Consider the following 17,999-nt stretch of genomic DNA (forward strand, 5'->3'; position numbering starts at 1 on the left):
TACCACCCCAATTCTACAAAGAAGGAAACTGAGGCTTGGAGAGTTACAGTCGCCCATGATCGTGACACACCTGGGAGGTGAGAGAGTCCGAACTGGGAATCCAGCTCTGTCTGACTTGGAGCACAGGCTCTTACCCACGCTCCTACTCCCCCGCAGCCCTTCATAGAGCGGGTGTCTGAGTGAGCGAGCAAAACTTTGCCTTGGTGCAAGGATGGGTCTGTGAGTGTCCGAGGCCACTGGTATGCTCAAGTGTGGGGAGCATGGCTGCGAGGCTCTTTGTGTGCTTGCATGTGGAGCTTTTGTATGGAAAGACTTTCCCTTGTTGTCTTGGTCCTGTGTGTGCTGGAGCTATACTTAGCCGCAGACATGACTGTAATGAGCAGTTAGCGGCACGCCAGGCCCTCTCATTGGGACCTGGTTTCCCTGGGAGATTGCTGGGGCCAGTGTACGTGTGCAGGGGGTGCAGCCTCGTGCTGGGGAATGCTGTAGCGGGGCTTCGTGTCTGCGCACACAGACGCTCCCAGCACTGCGCCTTGTGCAGATGGAGAGCCTTAGCTCCAGCTGGAAGAATCTGCTCTGAGTTAGCAGCATCTAAACCTCCTGGCCCTGCCGAGCTCAATGACTGGCCACCTATGTTTGTGGCCCCTTTATTGGCTCTTGCTAGGTCATTAGAATGAATGAAAGCCTTGGTGCTCACATCTAGAACCTGGGGATTGATGGCGAAAAGCGGTGGGAAGATGGTGGATCTCTGTATGCCTGAGCCAGGGTCATCCAGGGCCTCGGGAAGGCATGCTCCTCAGGCTTGCTCAGCATGTCCTGGGGTTCAGAGGCCAATCTCCCACTCACTGTCTGCCCTGCTGTGGCTTCCAGGAATCTGGAAAACCCTGGGCCCTAAAGCCTCCCTGTCACAGGGTACTGTCTGCCACTTCCTTCCAGCCTGTCCTGGTTCTGATCCACCTTTGAGAGTGGACCAGTGCCCTGGGCCTGTCCCTGCCCCTGGCTTCCTCGATCCACAAACCCTACCCCCCGCCTGCATGTGGTAAACCCACTTTCTCTGTACATGCACCGGGTTGCTCCACCCGGCCTTCCCTCCTGAAGTCCTCAGCTTCCACATCCCATTCTCTGGGATGTTTTCATCTAATGAGAGGCGGGACTTCTTCTCTTGCCTCGAAGCCAAGAGGCTAGATATTACCCACCCATCCTCACATTCATCCATGTGTTGACCCATCACTAAGCCTCCCACCCAGCAGGGTGTCTACTCACACACCCTTCCCTCCACCCATTCATCCATACCCACCCACTTACCCATCTTTTTATTCGTTCTTGCGTCCACTTGTCCACCATCCATCTGTCCATCTCATTCTTGATCAGAGAACTATCGAGTAACAGGGCAGGAAGGATACTGGCACTGGTAGTTTACCTTCTTAATTCCCCCAGGAAGATCCGTGGCTGAATCCTTCTCCTACCAGTTACTGACTGTGTGGTCTTCTATACACATATTTAATGTCTCTGGGCCACTTTTTCCTTTATCAATACAACGGGGACAATATTGAACCCTACTTCTCAGGGCTGTTGGAAGGTACGTTGCTTCAGCACAGATTGATTGGTTCCTTGTAATGTTAGGTACGCACTAGCATTGCTGAAGTTGGTCCTTGACCTCTAAGAGGCTGGAACTGGGTCAGGGAGACGTGCAACCTCAATAGGTCAGCTGGGTCAAGGGCAGGAAGAGTTCTCTGGGAGAGCAGTTTCTTCAGAAGGGGGGTCAGGAAAGGCTCCAGACAGAAGGGGCCACCAAGCCAGCCTTGAACAGTGGTTCCATTTCAGACACACAGAGATGGAAGGAAGGGCATTCTTGGTGGAGGGAAGAGACTGAGCAAGAGCAGGAGGCGGGGGAGCTGGTGTACGCTGGGGGCACGGCTGACCTGCCTGGAGGCCAAGGGCAGGTGGCCTGGAGAGACGGGGCTGGCGAGGTTTCCAAGGGCAGCACAACAGGGTGAGAGAACGCCATGGAAAGTCTCAGCAGCCAGTGCAAACCACAGCGATTCCTTACTCTGAGGCTTTTACCCAGATCCCGACTGGCAGACAGGAAAAAAATATCTGCTTGGTGACAGCCAGGCCTCGGGAGACACAATTCCTGCTGCCTAGAAGGAAGCCAGTTCCTGGCATTTCTGACCTTTGAGCTGCTAAATATATCATTAGTGACAGTGGTTCATACCCCTGAGGCTGTTGGGCCATCGCATGAGGCTTCCACAGCAGCCTCCCAGTCTCTGCGGCTCAGCTAGGGCCTTGTTACACCAACACCCAAGGGGAATCTGAACCCAGGACCAGGGTAGTGATAGTGCCTCAGGTAACCAGAGCTACCCTCCCAGTCAGTGCCTCCCGTGTGCCGGGCGCCATGCGGGGGCCATGCCCCTCCGAGACTCACCCCCTCTCACACAGGACGGAACAGGCTCAGCCAGGCGACACCTGTCCCTGCCCACACTGAGGCAGGGCCGAGACCAAAACCCAGGCCCAGCCAAGTCCAAGGCCTGTGCTCCCACCTTGACCATGTCCCTTCCCAACACTCCCCCTGCCCTTGAGATGGTCACCTTCTCCTGCACACAGCTCTGCTATGAGCCACATTTTCTCCCTCACAAACTATCTTTCTGCCTCTGGTCATAGTGCATTCTCCCAAAACTGCTGAGAGGTGAGAGACATCATTATACACACTTACAGATGCGGAAACTAAGGTCCAGGGACACCAGGGCCATGCTCCAGGTGTGTGCACTGGCCAGGGGACGAGTTAAGAGCACCGCGGCAACAGGGGAGAAGCAAGCTGCCCGGGGCCGGCCCTGAGCAGACAGATGACAGTCTCATGGGCTTCCAAGAGCTCAGCCTTCGGCCCTCCACCCAGGGCTCTTGATGGCTCCAGGTGGCCCAGCAGGTGACCGTGTTCCTCGGAGCCGCTCAGAGAGCCCCTGAAGTGGAGCATAAAACAACCACTCAGTGGTAAGACGCTGGCCCCGGTGGGAGGCTGAGGGCTAAGGCTTGTTCACAGTCCCACCCTGAGGACAGGGCCCAAGGGAGTCGAATGTCCCAACTCTACTTCCAATAGGGGTAGAGAAACTCTCTGGGGAATCACCGAACCCGCCCCCCCAGTCACAGCAACCCCCTTGCAGACATTCGGTTCCTGTTCCCAGACCTCCCACGAGGAGGCGAGTGCCTGCAGGGCCCCCCAGCAAGAGACCCCCGTGCGCCAAACGGTGGGAATGCCGGCAGTGCCGGATGGCATGCCTGAGCGGTGCCACATCCGTGCTGGGGGCTGTCTGGAGCTTTCTTCATTTGGTCTCATGGCAGCCCCTCGAAGTGGGGGCTCTTGTGATTCCCCCCTCACAGCTGAGGTGGCTGTGAGGCTTCAAGCCCACAGAGGTCATCCAGCTAACAATCAGCAGAGCCAGGTCTGGACCAAGATGGTGTGGCCCCAGTCTGCCCCGTAGCCACTGTGCTAACGGTCTTCTCTCAGCACACCTGGAGGGAGCCAGGTGAGCAGCCATCGAGGGCTATGTGAATGGAAATTGCTGACAGGACACCATCTGGGAGGGCCACTCACCGCCGGCTCCCTCACCAACTTCTCTCCAGCTCCACACCACCACCCTTGCTTCTAGAGCAGCCCCTGGCAGGGGAACTACACTGGCTGTCCTTGCATGCAGAGTAGGGGTGCAGGGAGAGAAGTCCCGTCCTGCACTGTGGATGGGGAAGGAAACAGGCTAGGTGGGGGCAACACCATGGGCAACAGGCCAGAGGTTTGTGGGCTGGAGCCAGAGCCAGGGTGCAGCAGGATCAGAGCTGCCAGGCCAGCAAGGTCTGGGTCTTGCCAGGGTGGAAGGGGCATCTGAGGCCCTGCACAGGCTTGAGAAGGCTTCCTTTGGTTGCCATGGGCCAGGCCAAAGCAGCATCTGAGCCTGGGCTCAGTGAGGCTGGCTCCTGCAGCACCCTGAGCTCAGCTGTCTGGGGCTGCCCAGCTAACATTAACATTGTCCCCATGCAGCCCGGCAACGGTGTGGCAGGACAGCCCAGCCTCAGAGTGGGTACTACCCACTGGCACTAAGAGGAGCCCCAGGCCCTAGCCCCTGGCCTCCAGCAGCTCCTGGGGTCTGCCTGGCCCCTGCTGCTACTGCTCCCTGTGCCTGAGTGTCCCCTGCTTTAATCCTGCATTGTGATGCATGCCCCCCGCTTGCCCCACCATGCTGGTATACTTGTCAGTGTCTCAGGTCCCCAGGCCGACCAGAGTCTGGCGTCAATGGCCCTCCCTTCCTCTCCACCTGCAGGTGAGTGAAGTTCCATCGTTCATCTCTCTCATTCCCCTAGTGCAGCTGTGCAGGGAGGTGGGGCACTGCTGAGTGGCTCATTACAACTGACCGGGAGACTGAGGCTCTGACGGGGGCATGACCTGTCCATGCCATGCAGCAGGTCTGTAGCAGAACAAAGACAGAATTCAGGCCTGTTTCCCAGGGGGACACCTCTGAAATCTGTCCCCTGGGAGGCAGACTCTGGAAAGAGGCATCCTCAGGGCCAAGGCGGGTGAGGTGACCCCTAGAGAGGCATTTGAGGGAGAACTGCTTGCTGAAAGAAGGAAGCAGACAGGGAACAGGTGAGGGTGTGTTTGTACCTTTTAGAGCCAAGCGCTGGTAAAAAGACAATAATGGAACCCAGGGTAATTAAGCACTTATTATGTTCAGGGTTCTGGGCTAAGTGCTTAACACATTCAATCCTCACCACTTCCTTATGAGTCAGGTGCTATTTATATCCCTCTCTTGAGGCACAGACAGGTTAGGGAACTTGTCCAAGGTCACACAGCTTGAAAGTGATTGAGCTGGGATTTGAACACAGGCCTCCTGGCTCAAGAGACTATGTTCTTGGGAGAGAACAAAGCTCCAGGCCATATTGCCAAGGTCAGGTAGCAAGGAAGTGGGGACCGGTCAAGAAGCCCACCCACTTTCTACTGAAAACCAAGGTTCAAAGCAGGGGCATTGGGACAAAAAGTACGCCAGGCCCTCGTGGGGTAGAATCTGTGTTGGAAGCCAGTAGTTAATGCCTCAATGCAGGAGGTGTCCAACCTTTTGGCGTCTCTGGGCCACACTGGAAGAAGAATTGTCTTGGGTCACACATTCAATACATAAACACTAATGGAAACTGATGAGCAAAAAAAAGGTTTTAAGTAAATTTATAATTTTGTGTTGGGCCACGTTCATAGCCTTCCTGGGCTGCATGTGGTCCGCGGCCTGCGGGTTGGACACCCCCGGTAGAACGGCCCACCCACACAACCGATAGACGAAAAAGGCCAATGGGAGAGAAGGCAGAGAGGTGCGTGAAGAAGGAGACAGGAGGGAAGGAGGGAAAACCTGGCTGGTCATCAGGTGAAACAGAGGCCCAAGGAGTCAGACCTGGGCATCGGGCTGGACCAAGTGGACCCGGGAATTCAGTGTCCCTGCAATGTCACCACCCTAAAAGCGCATCCTGGTTTTAGAAAATAGCCTCTGAGCTGTAGTTGTGGGTAGCAGTCGGGCTGATGCCACGTGACGGAGGACTTTGGAGAGATGGAGGGGCCGGTGTGTGCAGAGCCTGGCCTGGCCCTGGGCAGGGCTGGCCCTGACAATGGCGGGCAGGGCTCTCCTCCTGCCTCAGTCTCTGCATCTCTATCATGGCCAGAGGCCTGTGGGACGGAGGACCAGCCAGGAGCAGGCTCAGGGCTGTTGCGCCCAAGTCTGGCTTCTCTTGGACTGTGGCCTCCTTATCTTTTCTTTCAATCAGTGCTTATTTTGTACCCGCCGAGTGCCAGACCCTGTGCTAGGTTCCAAGTACAGAACAGTGGGTAAAAGAGACAAAAGTCCCTGCCCTCATGGAACTTACATTCCAGTGGGGGAAACAGACAGGAAACAAGGTGAAAAAGTATAACAGATGGCAGTGAACGCCAAAGAGAACACAGGAAAGCACAAAAGGAGGGGAGGGAAGGACAGGGTGCAATCTGAGACAATGGCCTCTGAGCGAAGACCTGGAGGAAGTGAGGGCAGAACCTGAGGGCGGAACCTGGGGGGACTCGGGGCACTGGGAAGGACTGGCGAGAGCACCAGTCCTGGGACAGAAGCACAAGCAGTGTGCTGGTGGGAACCCAGGAGGCCAGAGGGACGGCTGGGCTGCAGGAGTTCATGTGAGGAGCTCCTTATAACCCTCCTGAGGACTTGGGCCCCTCCCCTGAGTGAGACAGAGCGGGGAGGCTCAGCCGACTAACGTTGCACCAGGACGGCCCTGACTGCAGTGTGGAGAGGTGCTGGCAGGGACGAAAGCAGGGAGGGCAGTGTCCCCTGCAGCAGTCCAGGGGACAGAGCATGTGGCTTCAACCAGGAAGGTGGCAGTGAAGGTGATGAGACATGGCTGGGTTCTGGGTGAGTTTTCAGCATGCAGACAATAGGGTTTGCTGAGGTGTGAGAGAAAAAGAGGAGTCCAGGGTGGCGACAGGTTTTTGGTCTGAGACACTGGACGCAGTTGCCATCGACTGAGCTGGGCCTCACCTCCAGTCCCCCCCCCCCCCCCCCCCAAAGCTNCACCCCCCCCCCCCCCCACGCCAACGTCGTGGGCACCAGGAGAGCTCAGAATCACCCGTGAAGCTCCGCCACCCTGAATGCACCCGTTCATGCCTCTCCGCATCCTGACACTTCCCCTCGCCTGGGAACTGTTGCCTCATCAGCACTTCTCAGAACCTAATGTGTGTGTGATTCATCTGGGACTCTGGTTAAAAATGCAGATTCTGAATCAGTAGGTCTGGCAGGAGGTTGTGGGGGGGCAGGGGCGGTGCTAAAGTCGTCTCTTCTAACAATTGCCCAGGTGATATTGATGCTTCGGTAGAAGACCACAATGAGGAGCGAGAGCAGCCAGGTCCCCCACTGCAGACCCTTCCTCCCTGGGCACTAGCATCACCTGGGACTGGGAACATCCTGATGTGACCCTAAGATCTAAGAGTGGAACTGTTGCTAGAATGAGGGCTGACCTCTTTGAAACATCCCAAGTAGTCTGAGAGGCAGCCATGGGCGGGCCCTCCCGCGGCGCCCCCTGCAGCCCCAGTAGCATCCGGCACTGGCAGCCGCTCGCTGCTCCCCTCTCCACAGTGCCCAGGGAGGCCGCCTTGAGGCCCTGAGGGCAAACCATCAAGGCTGCCCTCCGCCCCGCCACTCCAGCCCCTACAGCCTGGCACAGCATCTCCTCTCAGGGTGTACCTTTCCGCAGGTCTCCGAGGGCGGGCAGCCAAGAGAAGGGCCTGGGAAAGAGGGCAACAGGTGGCCCCCACAGGGCTGAGCAAGCACACCCTGAATAGGTGGGACCCCCAGGTCTGTGCCTACACAGACCTGGGTGAGTCTGACACGCCACTGATGGCTCACAGGGCCCAGCACCAGAACGGGCCCTAAGCAGAGTGTGATTATTATATCTTGAATGAATGAATGAATGGGAGCAGGTGAGGAAGACTGAGGAATGTAGGAGGAAGGTCTGCAGAGCCGGCTGCCCTGGGCTCCTACCACTTGGTACCAGCGCCCTTGCCAGGACAGCTCACTTGTGCCCAAGAGAAGACCTGGGCCGAGGACGAGGAAGGAGAGTTGGGAAAGAACTAACTTGGCTCCCACGGCCCCTCTGGGAAGCTGAAGCCCAAAATTCTTTGACTCCTGAAATGTTGGACCTGGGCAGGAAATTGGTGGGCATTTAGAATGACCTCTGTATTTTACAGGTGGAGAAATTACAGCCTGAAGGGACGAACGCACTTGCCCAAGGGAACCTGCTGGGTTTAATGGCCTGGCTACAGATCTTTCTCTGGCCCAGTTGCATGATACCCACAACTGGGGCCTTGTCTGCAGCCTCCTCTCTCTTTGTACCCGGGCAGGTTCCTAATCCTAAGGACTTGCCTGTCCCAGCCACAAGCCTCCGCAGCTGACCCATGGACTTCCAGCTCAAATCATGTAAGCCTGGTGACACTGTGCCCAGCCCAGGCCCCTCACTCTCGAAAGAGGTCATCAGGGGCCGGAGCAACCAGGCTAAACATTAGGGACCTTGAGGGATGGTTTTTGGTGTTCAGCAGAAACTAGAAAGTACACTGATGGAGGGGAAGAGATGGGCAAAAGCTTGGAGGTTAGAACAAGGGCTGAAGATGAGGTGGCCAGGGAGGAGCCTCGCAGAGGGAGCGGCTGGAGCAGAGGGCCTCGAATGCCGAGCTGAGGAGGAGCCAGCATTCCCACCGTGCCTCGCCTCGTGCAGAAGCCAGGATCCTTCCCCAGCTCTCTGCCATCTCCCTGCAGGCAGATGGAGTCTGTAGGTGGGGGCAGTTGAGGCACCTTCTGAAAACCCTCTTCCTGGGGGCTGCCAGAACATTCTCTCAGCCCCTCCAGGCCAGACCCTCACTGGTCACTGTTTGGGGGCCAGAAATGGCTGAGCAGGATTCTCCAATGAGTCGATGGGAAAGAGTGTTTGGTGGGAAAGGGAGGGAACCAGGTAAGCACGCACACCTGGGCCACAGCAAGCCACAGACCCAGTCATCCCTGGGAGCGCCAGGAGGCAGTATGAGCCATTGTGATGGACAGAGGCCCAGTGTCGGGCAGACTCAGGTCTGAATGCTGGCTTTACAAAGTGACCTTGGATAAGTTACTAAACTTCTCTGAGACTCAGCAGCCTCACTTGTGTCATTGGCATGCAAACAGCAATATAGTTTCACAGGAGTTTTGGGAGAATTAAATGAGAACATGTGAATTAAACCCTTAAGACTTCTGACACATAGTAAGTGCTTCAGTAGATAGTAGCCATCAGCATTGTGATTCAAGAAAGGAAGGAGGTGCTGGAAAATCCTGCTGGGGGGATAGTGAGAACAAGATTTTGGCTGATCTGGGTGGACCGACCTGTGGGGGTCTCAACTGGCTGTGCTGGGCCCTGTGGGTGGGGTGAGGAAGAGGTGGGGGGCAGGTAACTGCTTACTCTCCCTCCCTGAGGGGGTAAGTGAAGGGAGTGGTAAGACACCCGCACAGGTCTGCTTGGTGTTCTTTGAAAACTGAGAACCAAAGGAAATGCAAACAGCCAGAGCCTGTGCCAAGAGGCGTGGGCTGTGATTTTGAGTCTCGCTGATTCCCTGTGTGGTCTTGGGCAGGTGTCTCTCCCTCTCTGAGCCTGTTTCTCCTCCACTAGATGGGGACAGTGGCTAGAGGTGGCTTGGGAACACCCATCTGCTCCAATAGTCCCATGTATGTGGAAAATGGTCCCCTACTGAGTAAGGACTGGGCAGCCAACAGTCCCTGGAACTTCCTAGGCCCCCCTTTTCCTCTGAGCCTGCACCCAGGGAAGGGAAGCCCAGGCAAGGGGGAGTGGCCAGGCTGGCCTTGGGGGCTGACAGGAGGCGGAGGCTTGAGGCCCTGACCTTTTGGTCCAGAGCAAATACGCCGGTCATGGGACTGCTCAGAATAGCCGGAGCACTATATTCAGCTGTCTGGGAAGTGCCTGAGCTCTCTGGCCCAGGCCGAGGCCCTGAAATGAGCCCCCCCCCAGACCCCTCCCCCACGACTGAGACAACCCGCCTCCCTCATTGGGAGGCGAAAACTAATCTCCAAAGCTTCTGGCAGATGCAGGACCTCCTGCTGAGGAGCACAAACAGAGCAGGCTCAGAACATTCCCTGAGGTGTCTTAAGGTGGATGGGGGTTTGCAGACCTGCGTAGAGGCTTAGAGACCCACGTTTCTGAACCAGCCCCTCAAATAACCTGCTGGCTGTGACCTTGGGTAAAGCACTCCTTTCTGGGCCACAGCTTCCTCACCTCTCATAATAATAGCCCTTATTATACTGCATGTGTAAGAAGCTTAGAGTCAGAGCAGGGACAAACCTGAATAGAGCAAGGCTGCTAATGAACATTTTATTACAAACCAGATAGCTCCTCTGAAGGGAAGAACTGTGGTTCTGAACCCTGACCCAGCCGGTGGAGTCCGGAAGGCATCGCCGAGGCACTGATGTTTGAGGCGGGGTGTGAAGAGGAAAGATTGCTCCAGAAGGGACAGCATATGCAAAGGCCCTGGGGCAGGCAGGCGGACCCGGCACATGCAAGGGACTGAAATGAAGCCAGGGTGGCTGGAGCTCAGTGAGGGATGAGGAGAGCCAGGCCAGAGGAGAATGGAGAGGCTGGCAGGTGTGGGCCAGGGAAGCACCAAAGGGTTTTAAGCAGGCAAGGAGGTGAGCTGACAGTTGTGTGAGTTCAGAGGCCTCTCAAGTGGAGAAAGAACTAGAGGCGCAGGGACGGGGGAGGCAGGAGAGCAGTCGGGAAGCTGGTGGAGAGGCTGGCCTGAGGGAAACTGCCTGAGGCAGGATGGTGGGCATGGAGACAGAGCTCGAAGGATGGAGTCTAGAGAGTCATGGAGTAAAATGACCGTGCAACCATCAGGAGCAATAACAGCAGCCAACATTTACTGAGCGCTTACTGCATGCCAGGCCCTGTGACTTGGGACTCTCCACACATCGCCTCGGTTCATCTTTCCATCAGCCCTCTGGGTGGGTTCTATCATTATGCCCATTTTAGAGGTGAAGCGTCTGAGAGACTGGGACTAGGAGATGCTGAGTTTGTGCCTTTCTTTACCAGGAGGGGAGCTGGGGGGTGGGTTGGAGGGACCACTCAAACACACGAGGACACTTGTAAAGCATCATGGGAAAGACGATGAACAGGTTATACACTGTGGCAGGGAGCACTTGGGGTGGGGACACACCCAGCCCCTTTGCTGCTGCTCACAGGCCTCCATCACATGTCACTGTGACACACTCGGGGCCCTGTCCTGGGGATGTGGGCACTGAGCTGAGGGGGCAAGCTGCCTAGAAAGGCCCTGGTAGCAGTCCTGTCCCCACCCCTCTGCATGCCAAAGCAAAGCTTAAGAGCCCTGTGTCCCCTGGTGCCCAAGGCAGAAACAGAAGTCTCTGGGTGACCTCATCATCCCTGCTGCCAGGAGAATTCCTTCCCGGGGGGGTTGAGAAGGCATTGGACTACATCAGGTCCTATGGAGGTGGGACAGTGGGACAAGGCACGGTGACAAAGACCTGGGGCTGGAGGAGAGGTAGGTAGTGGGGGTAGATGGAGGTGGGGCTTCCATGGGCATTTTGAAATGTCAAGTGACTCTGGGAGACAGATGTCACCACACATACATACGGAGGACACTCTAGCACCGGGACCTACCTCCGGTGGCCTGACACAGAATAATGTTCCTAATGACAACATGCAAATCACCAACAACAGCCAAGGGCCTCAGACCTGCACTGGCCCCCAGGGGAGGGAGGAGGGCAGGTTTCAAGCCGGGGCTGCCCAGGCGCCCCAACACAACCCTGCCTGCTTCCTCACCTCCACGACTCTGCACTCGAGGACTGCTGTTGCCCTCAACTGGCTGGATGATTCCTGCTTGCCCCCAATGCCTGGCCCAGCATCGCCTCCCCTGGGACGGTTCTTACCCTCAGAGAGCCCCTTCACAGCCCTCACCACACAGTGCCATCATCCTCTTTTGGTCACGTGTGTCTGGGGTGCCACCCCACACCCATAGTACAAGCAGGGCTCATCCTGTCACAGCTCATCTCCCCACCCTGCGCCCCCTTGGCCCGGGTACCCTGGGAACCACAGGAGAGAGGGGCCAGGGGACCGGCTGCTCCGGCCAGCACTGTCACCCCTGAAGAGTTCAGATGGGACCTCCCGCCCCAGCCAAGTAGCCCCTGTCTCCCAGAGCCAATGCTAAGGCCTGGGTGACGTGGCCCCGCAGCCGGGTCGACGCATGGACAGCAGGCCGGGGCTCCAGAGCCCTCCTACTGAGGACGGGAAACGAGGAGCAGCGCTGCTCACTAGGGCAGCTCAGAAGTCCCAGGAGGACAAGGCAGCAGGCAGGAAGCTGGTCTGGAGCTTCGTCCTCCTTAAGGGACACTCACACCCAGGCCATGCAAGGTCTCTGTCACATGTCACATGCATGCACACACAGCAACATAGGGTTCCCCACCCCCCACACAGCCTCGCAGTCTCACATTTGCCACACACGTCAATGCACTCACACCTCAAGTCCCTCACACCTCATCCAAGGATCTCTTACACACACACACAGGCACACACAGTATTTCTCTTACACCTATAGTCTCTTTTTCTTACATATGCACTCTCCCCGCTATAGTCTCATTCTCACACAGAGTCCATCTCTCAAAGCACACACAGTCTCTCTCATACTCACACAGAATTCTGGTAGAGACACAGAACCTCACACAGTCAGTCTCACCACACACACACACACACACACACACCCCATCACCACACCCAGAGTCTCACACACAGTTTTATTCTCATATAGTCTTTCTCACACACTCGAAGAGTCTCTTACACAGACTCTCTCACACTCACAGCTTTCCTTTCACACATACAATGTCACACACACACACACAGAACTATGGTCTAGAATCTACAATAAAAATGTAAATCTCTGCCCACCAGATTGAGGAGGCTTGGGGCCCGTGGGGGAGGGGTAAACAAAGGTGACAGCGGCAGAGCAGAGATGGAGGGGGAGGGAGGGCGGGCAGCCGACTGGTCTCTGCGCAGATGAGCCGCAGAGAGGCAGCGCAATGCAGCTAGGCCTGCCGGAGGGCGGCAGGAAGCCTGGGTTCTAATCCAGGCTCTGCCCTCAGTTCCTGTGTGCCCTTGGGCAGGTCCCTTCCCCTGGGGACCTCAGTGTCCTCATCTGTCACCCAAGGGTGTTGAAACGTCTCTGTGAGGCTCCTGGGGAAAGAAGGCAGCACAGATAGGCTTGGGGGGTCACCTTCTAACTCACCCCACCCCCTCTACTGCCCAGCTTTTCCCTGAGTCTGCTCTCCCGTGGACACTCAGTGGGATCGGGACTTTTCTACAAGGTGGGTACACCAACAGGATTGCAAACCACGCCAGCCAGCCCATGTACCTGCACCAGGTGATGGCCACCCCGCCGCCTAGGAATGTCCAGTGGGAGAAGATGGACAGGGCAGGGGGCTGGAACGTGCCCCACGTGACCCCTGCCAATTCTGAAACTCAGGGACGAAGGTCAGAGCTCTAAGTCTGAGCCCAAGGTGGCCAACTCTAAGAAGGATGAGGTCCCAGGAGACCTGGTTCTGGTCCTGTTCAGCCTGTAGCTCCCTGGTGACCTTGGGCAGGATCCTCAGTGGCAAAATGAGGGGGTCAGCTCTCTTCCTATCAACCCTCCATACATGTCTTATTCTAGGATTTACTATATAGCACTCTGACCTACTGCTCTCTCCTTAAAAGGTGCTTAAACATTGAGTGTTTTATTTCAGTAACACATCTACCAGACCTGTGCCTAAATACTGCTTTTTTTCTGACTATGGAGAACCTCAGTGGCCCCAAGGCCCCTTCCCACACTGATCCTCAGCAATTGGCGGACACTCCTGCCCCAGCCTTCCCTCCCAGTTCTGGTGGGCAGGAGGGAAGGCATGTGGAACAGAGCAGCAAGGAGAGTGGGCAGAGGCAGAGGTTTGCGGGGGTGAAGGTTTGGATGAGGGAGGGGCTCTCCTTTAAATTCCTATCTCTGACCCTCTCCTTCATGCCGTAGGCTCCATGCCGGCCTGAGGACTGAGTCCAGTGAAGGCAAGGGGTATCTCTTCCAAAGTAGGGGGCTGCCACCACTGCCTCCCTTTTGGCCTTAAGTAGCAAAAACCCTTAGAATTCGCCAGACCTCCCTCTCCTATTTTGCAGAGGAGAACACTGATCCAAAGAGGCCACCTGAGGGGCCAAGGTCAGCAGCAGGGTGCCCTTCCTCCCCCAAGGAGCACAGGAGGCTATCAGGAAAGGGGAGTGGCCAATGAAGACACACCCACCTCTCCCAGACCCTCTCCCTCTTGGTCCCCCTTTCCACCCTCTCTCTACTCCTGACAGGCCCCAGAGGCATAAGTCCTGAGGCCCCTCCAATATTCTGCCCTTTTGACAAGAAAGAACAGGCTTCCTCCCAGGTGCAGGCTTCAGAGGCATCACACCCACTGCCCCACCACCCAGTCCTATACCACCTACCGAGCTATTGTAGTGACTAGCCGTAAAGACTCCCCCTGACCACCTCCTCCGAATGGCCTGAGGCTGCTCCCTGGGCATGGGGGTGTGCCTCCAGTAGCAGAGCCAGGCCTCAAGCCCTTGTCTGTGGGCCCTGGCGGCTCCAGATGCCCTTATCTGGGGAGAAGAAGGGTGCCCAGCCTCCCTCCCCACATCAAAATCCAAAGGGCCAATCAGACCTTCACAATGTACATCTGCAGAGACACAAACATGATTCACAAGCACTCTTGCACACTCAAACATATACACATGCTCACTAATTCTCACTGCATTCTTTATCCACCCATATATACACAGCTGCACTTACATGAATAGGCACACACAATCTACTCACACACACAAACACACCCATACTTGCTCATACATATTAAACCTGGAAACACAGACCTTACATACGTACAAAACTAGTCACCCTCGAAAAGAAATCATGCCTGCCCTCTTGTACACACAAACACGTATGTGTACACACACACATACTACATGCACCCCTTTCAGTTCTGACTCCGTAGGTGCCAGTTCTCCGATACACCCCGCCCCATCTTCTGATGGGTAAATTGTCACTTACCCTCGCATAGCGGGATGAGTAGGGGTCCTCAAAGAGTGCCCAGATGCGAGGCTGCCAGCGGCGCCAGAAGCCACCAGGCCGGCCGTCAGGGGAGTCACTGAGAGCCAGGCGCTTGGTCATCTCCAGTTCGTCCTCGCCGTCGCCTGAGTCTCCAGGACCGTCGGCGTCCGCGTCGTCAGCGCTGTTGTCCAGGGGCGCACCGCCAAAGCTGTCGAGCGCCTCCTCAGCGTCCCGGTGCTGGCGGTAAGTCATCCAGCAGCAGGGCTCCACGTCCGTCTCGTCGATGCCCCAGAAGGCCAGCTCCTCTTCGTAGAGAGGCCCGCACACGTCTGCGGGGCAGTGCAGCTTGCCCGTGCGGTAGTAGTTCAAAATGTGCGCGAAGACGCCCGGGTGGCGGTCGAAAAAGAACTCGTCGGCACGCGGGTCATAGTCGAAATGGCTGTGGGCATCGGGCTCTGCCAGCCAGGCAAGCCGCGTGCCGGGCAGCGTGCGCAGCGTCGAGCGGTACGTCTGGTGGCGCGTGCCGCCCACGTTGATCACGATGCGCTCGCTCTCGTCCCCTTGGCCCATCGCGGCGCCCCCTTAGGCATGGCGCGGCCCAGCGACACCCATGGGAGCAGCCGCCAGGGGGAGTTGGTGCCGGGGAGGGGGGCGCGCAGCCTCCTCCCCCCTCCCCCCAGCCGTCGGGGGGTACAGAGGATCGCGGCTCTGGCAACCCCAAGACCAACGCAAGCCCCTCAGGGCGCTTTCTGTCGGGTGCTGGTCCAGGGGAGTGTGCGCGGGATCCCAAGGGTCTCTAGGCACCAGATGTAGGAGAGAGCTGGTCCGGCTGCGGAGGAGGCAGAGGAGGAAAGAAGGGCGGGAGAGAGGGAAGGAAGAAGGGAGGGAGGGAGAGAGGGGGGCGGCGCTCAGCGGCGAGACCTGGGCGGAGGGAAAAGAGGGTGGGGGGACCGGGCTCCCATCCCCATCTCAGCGGGAAAACGTAGAAATCGACACAAAGCTTTTGTAGGTAAGGTCAGCTGCTCCCAGGGCCGGACAGACAGATCAGTCCCCGGAAGGGGGAGGAGGGAGAGGGGCCAGGAAATTCGCGCTCTGTTGTGCGGTGGTCGCTGCAGCGCGCTCTCGACGCGGGGGAGATGGATGCCCGCTGCCTTCCTCCCTGCGTGGCCGGGCTGCAGCTAGGGGCGCAGGGCGGGCTCCGGCCCCCTCCCTCTTTCCTTGCCTGGCTGCCTGCTCCCCCCGGCGGCGGGCGCGCCTGCCCGCCTGCCCGCCCTCCTCGCTCCTTCTCCCCGCCTCTTGAAGGAGATGGCGGGCCCCCTGGACAGGGGCGCCGGGAACGCTGCTCCTTGCGGGTGCGGTGGAGCGCTGCGCTCCGTGCGCTCGAGCTCTAGCTACGGTTCCGCTGGGCTGCGCTCGGACTCGGGCTCCGGCTCAGGCTGCAGTGCTGAAGGGACAGCTCCCGGACTGCTGTGGAGCTGTGTGGGGCCCGGCAGAGGTTCTCCGGGCAGGATACGGTCTGCGGGGTCGGCAGGCACTGGCTCCGGTGCCTCTGCGCCCCGCACTCCGCGCCCCGCTTCAGACAGGAGGTTGGCGCTGCCGGCCGAAGCGAGGGGGCTGCGGTGGTCGGGCCCGGGAGGCGGGGGTGGTGGGTCGGGGCGCGGCTAGGCGAGGCCGGGGAAGCGAGGCGCGGAGCGGCTGCCGCCGCTGCGCCGCTGCTGCCGCCCGGGCTGCTGCTTGGCTGGCTTGCTCTCTTGCTGGTTTGCTCGCTCGCGCGGTCCGCGTCCAGCCCGCCGCTCTCCGGACACGGGCACACGGCGCGCGCAGCCGCACTCGCCCCCGGAGGGAGGTGCCGCGCTGGGTCCTAAAAAGCCCTGATTCCGCGCCCCCTCCTCCCAGTCCCGCGCTCAGCCGGGCCTCCCTCAACCCCGGCGCTGGGGGCGCCCGCCCCACAGGGCTCCTGCAGCTCCAGGGGGACCCGCCGACGCTCCGCCCCAGGGGAGTGCCACTCGCTGCGCGAAGGCTCTGGGAGACGTCTAGGCCCGCGTGCCCCAGTCAGACCGAGGTGAAAAAGGCGTCTGCCCACACCCCTCTCTTTTGAAACTAGGGACTATCTTATCCTCTAGTGAACCGAAACCGGTAGGAGAGACACCTTGACCCTGACCTGTATTGGCCGCTGAAAGCAGTCCTTTAACACTGACCCTTGTCACAGAATCTGGAGCCTACATGATCCTTTAAAACGTACCCTCTCACATGGACCCGCAAATAAGTTTCCCTCCATCCTTATACATACAACACACACGCTGTCCTCTAAGCTCTCTACTAACGATCCAATAATCCTGGTGTTTATTAACCTCTTTCCACCCCTTACTGACCCCGGGACCTTTAAACTCCAGCCTGACCCTAGTCTCCTGTGAGTGCCACACATTCTACCACGTGGATCCCGCCCACTGATCCTCCCACACTAGCGCTGGATCCTTAAATGGAGATCCCTTATGGGAAGGGCATTCTGCCCTTAGAGGTCAGAAGGTGGTTCTGAGTGTTGATGATTGCCCCTCGCCCTGTGGAACTTCAGCTCCTTAGTTGGTAAGCTGATCCCGTTCCTGAGGGCTGGATGGGAGCAGCTCCCTGCTGTAGTTGCCATGGCTTCAAAGGTGATGGTTGGGGTGGGACTTGCAGATGGGGTCTCCAAGCCTTCCTGACCTGTGTTTGCCTCAGTTTACTCAATTGAGCAATCACTTCTTTCCTGGTTCCAGGCTCTGCCCCAGGCACAGGAGCACAAGAGACCCTGCCCTGGAGGGTCTCTTGGGCTGGGGTGGGGCAGGTAGTGGGATGGTGGGCAGGTGGGCCTGGACAGAGCTGAGGAGGTCAGGACCAGCTCCAGGGGTGGCTGTGCCAGGGAAGAGACTTATCGATCTTAGCCTAGCTCAATCGAACACAAAACTGCCTGAGCAAAGGGCGATTTAATTAAGAAGACACGAGGCTCTTATTTACCTGTCGGCAGTTGCTAACTGTGCAGACAGCTGTCCCTTGACACTGACCCGTGGACACTGTTGTGGGCCTGGGGACACAGGCTGTGCTGCAGGCATCTCTGTCCTGGCTTGGCCAGGGCAATCCCAGCCTGGCCCCAGGGAAATCTGTGTGGCGGGGGGGAAGATTTGGAGGAGTAGAGATGGTGGAGAAAGGCCAAGGGCAGAGCAAGAGACGAGAGAGAGAAGGACAAGAGGCAGGACAGAGAGAGGCAGAGTCAGGGCAGAAACAAAGGTGGAGATGGGCAGAGTTAAAGAGAAGGCTGGAGTATGGGGCCAGTCCTCCCTCCAGTGATTGGTCTGTGTTATTCCTC

At 57.8% G+C, this 17,999-nt stretch overlaps 1 protein-coding gene across 2 annotated transcripts in view; it reads right to left on the reverse strand.

Moving 5' to 3' along the window:
- Positions 1-16,376, reverse strand: part of KCNC1 (potassium voltage-gated channel subfamily C member 1) — a 40,503-nt gene extending 24,127 nt beyond the window's left edge. For both annotated transcript variants that reach the window (XM_037049960.1, XM_037049961.1), the window contains exon 1: positions 14,660-16,376. In XM_037049960.1, coding sequence (XP_036905855.1) covers positions 14,660-15,229 — 570 coding nt within the window. In that variant the 5' untranslated portion in view covers positions 15,230-16,376. The remainder of the gene's footprint in view (positions 1-14,659) is intronic.
- Between the last annotated feature and the right edge of the window lie 1,623 nt (positions 16,377-17,999).

The sequence above is a fragment of the Sturnira hondurensis genome, unplaced genomic scaffold (genome assembly GCF_014824575.4).
Source record: "Sturnira hondurensis isolate 20B ecotype Veracruz unplaced genomic scaffold, ASM1482457v3 Scaffold0006505, whole genome shotgun sequence".
Taxonomy (NCBI): Eukaryota; Metazoa; Chordata; class Mammalia; order Chiroptera; family Phyllostomidae; genus Sturnira; species Sturnira hondurensis.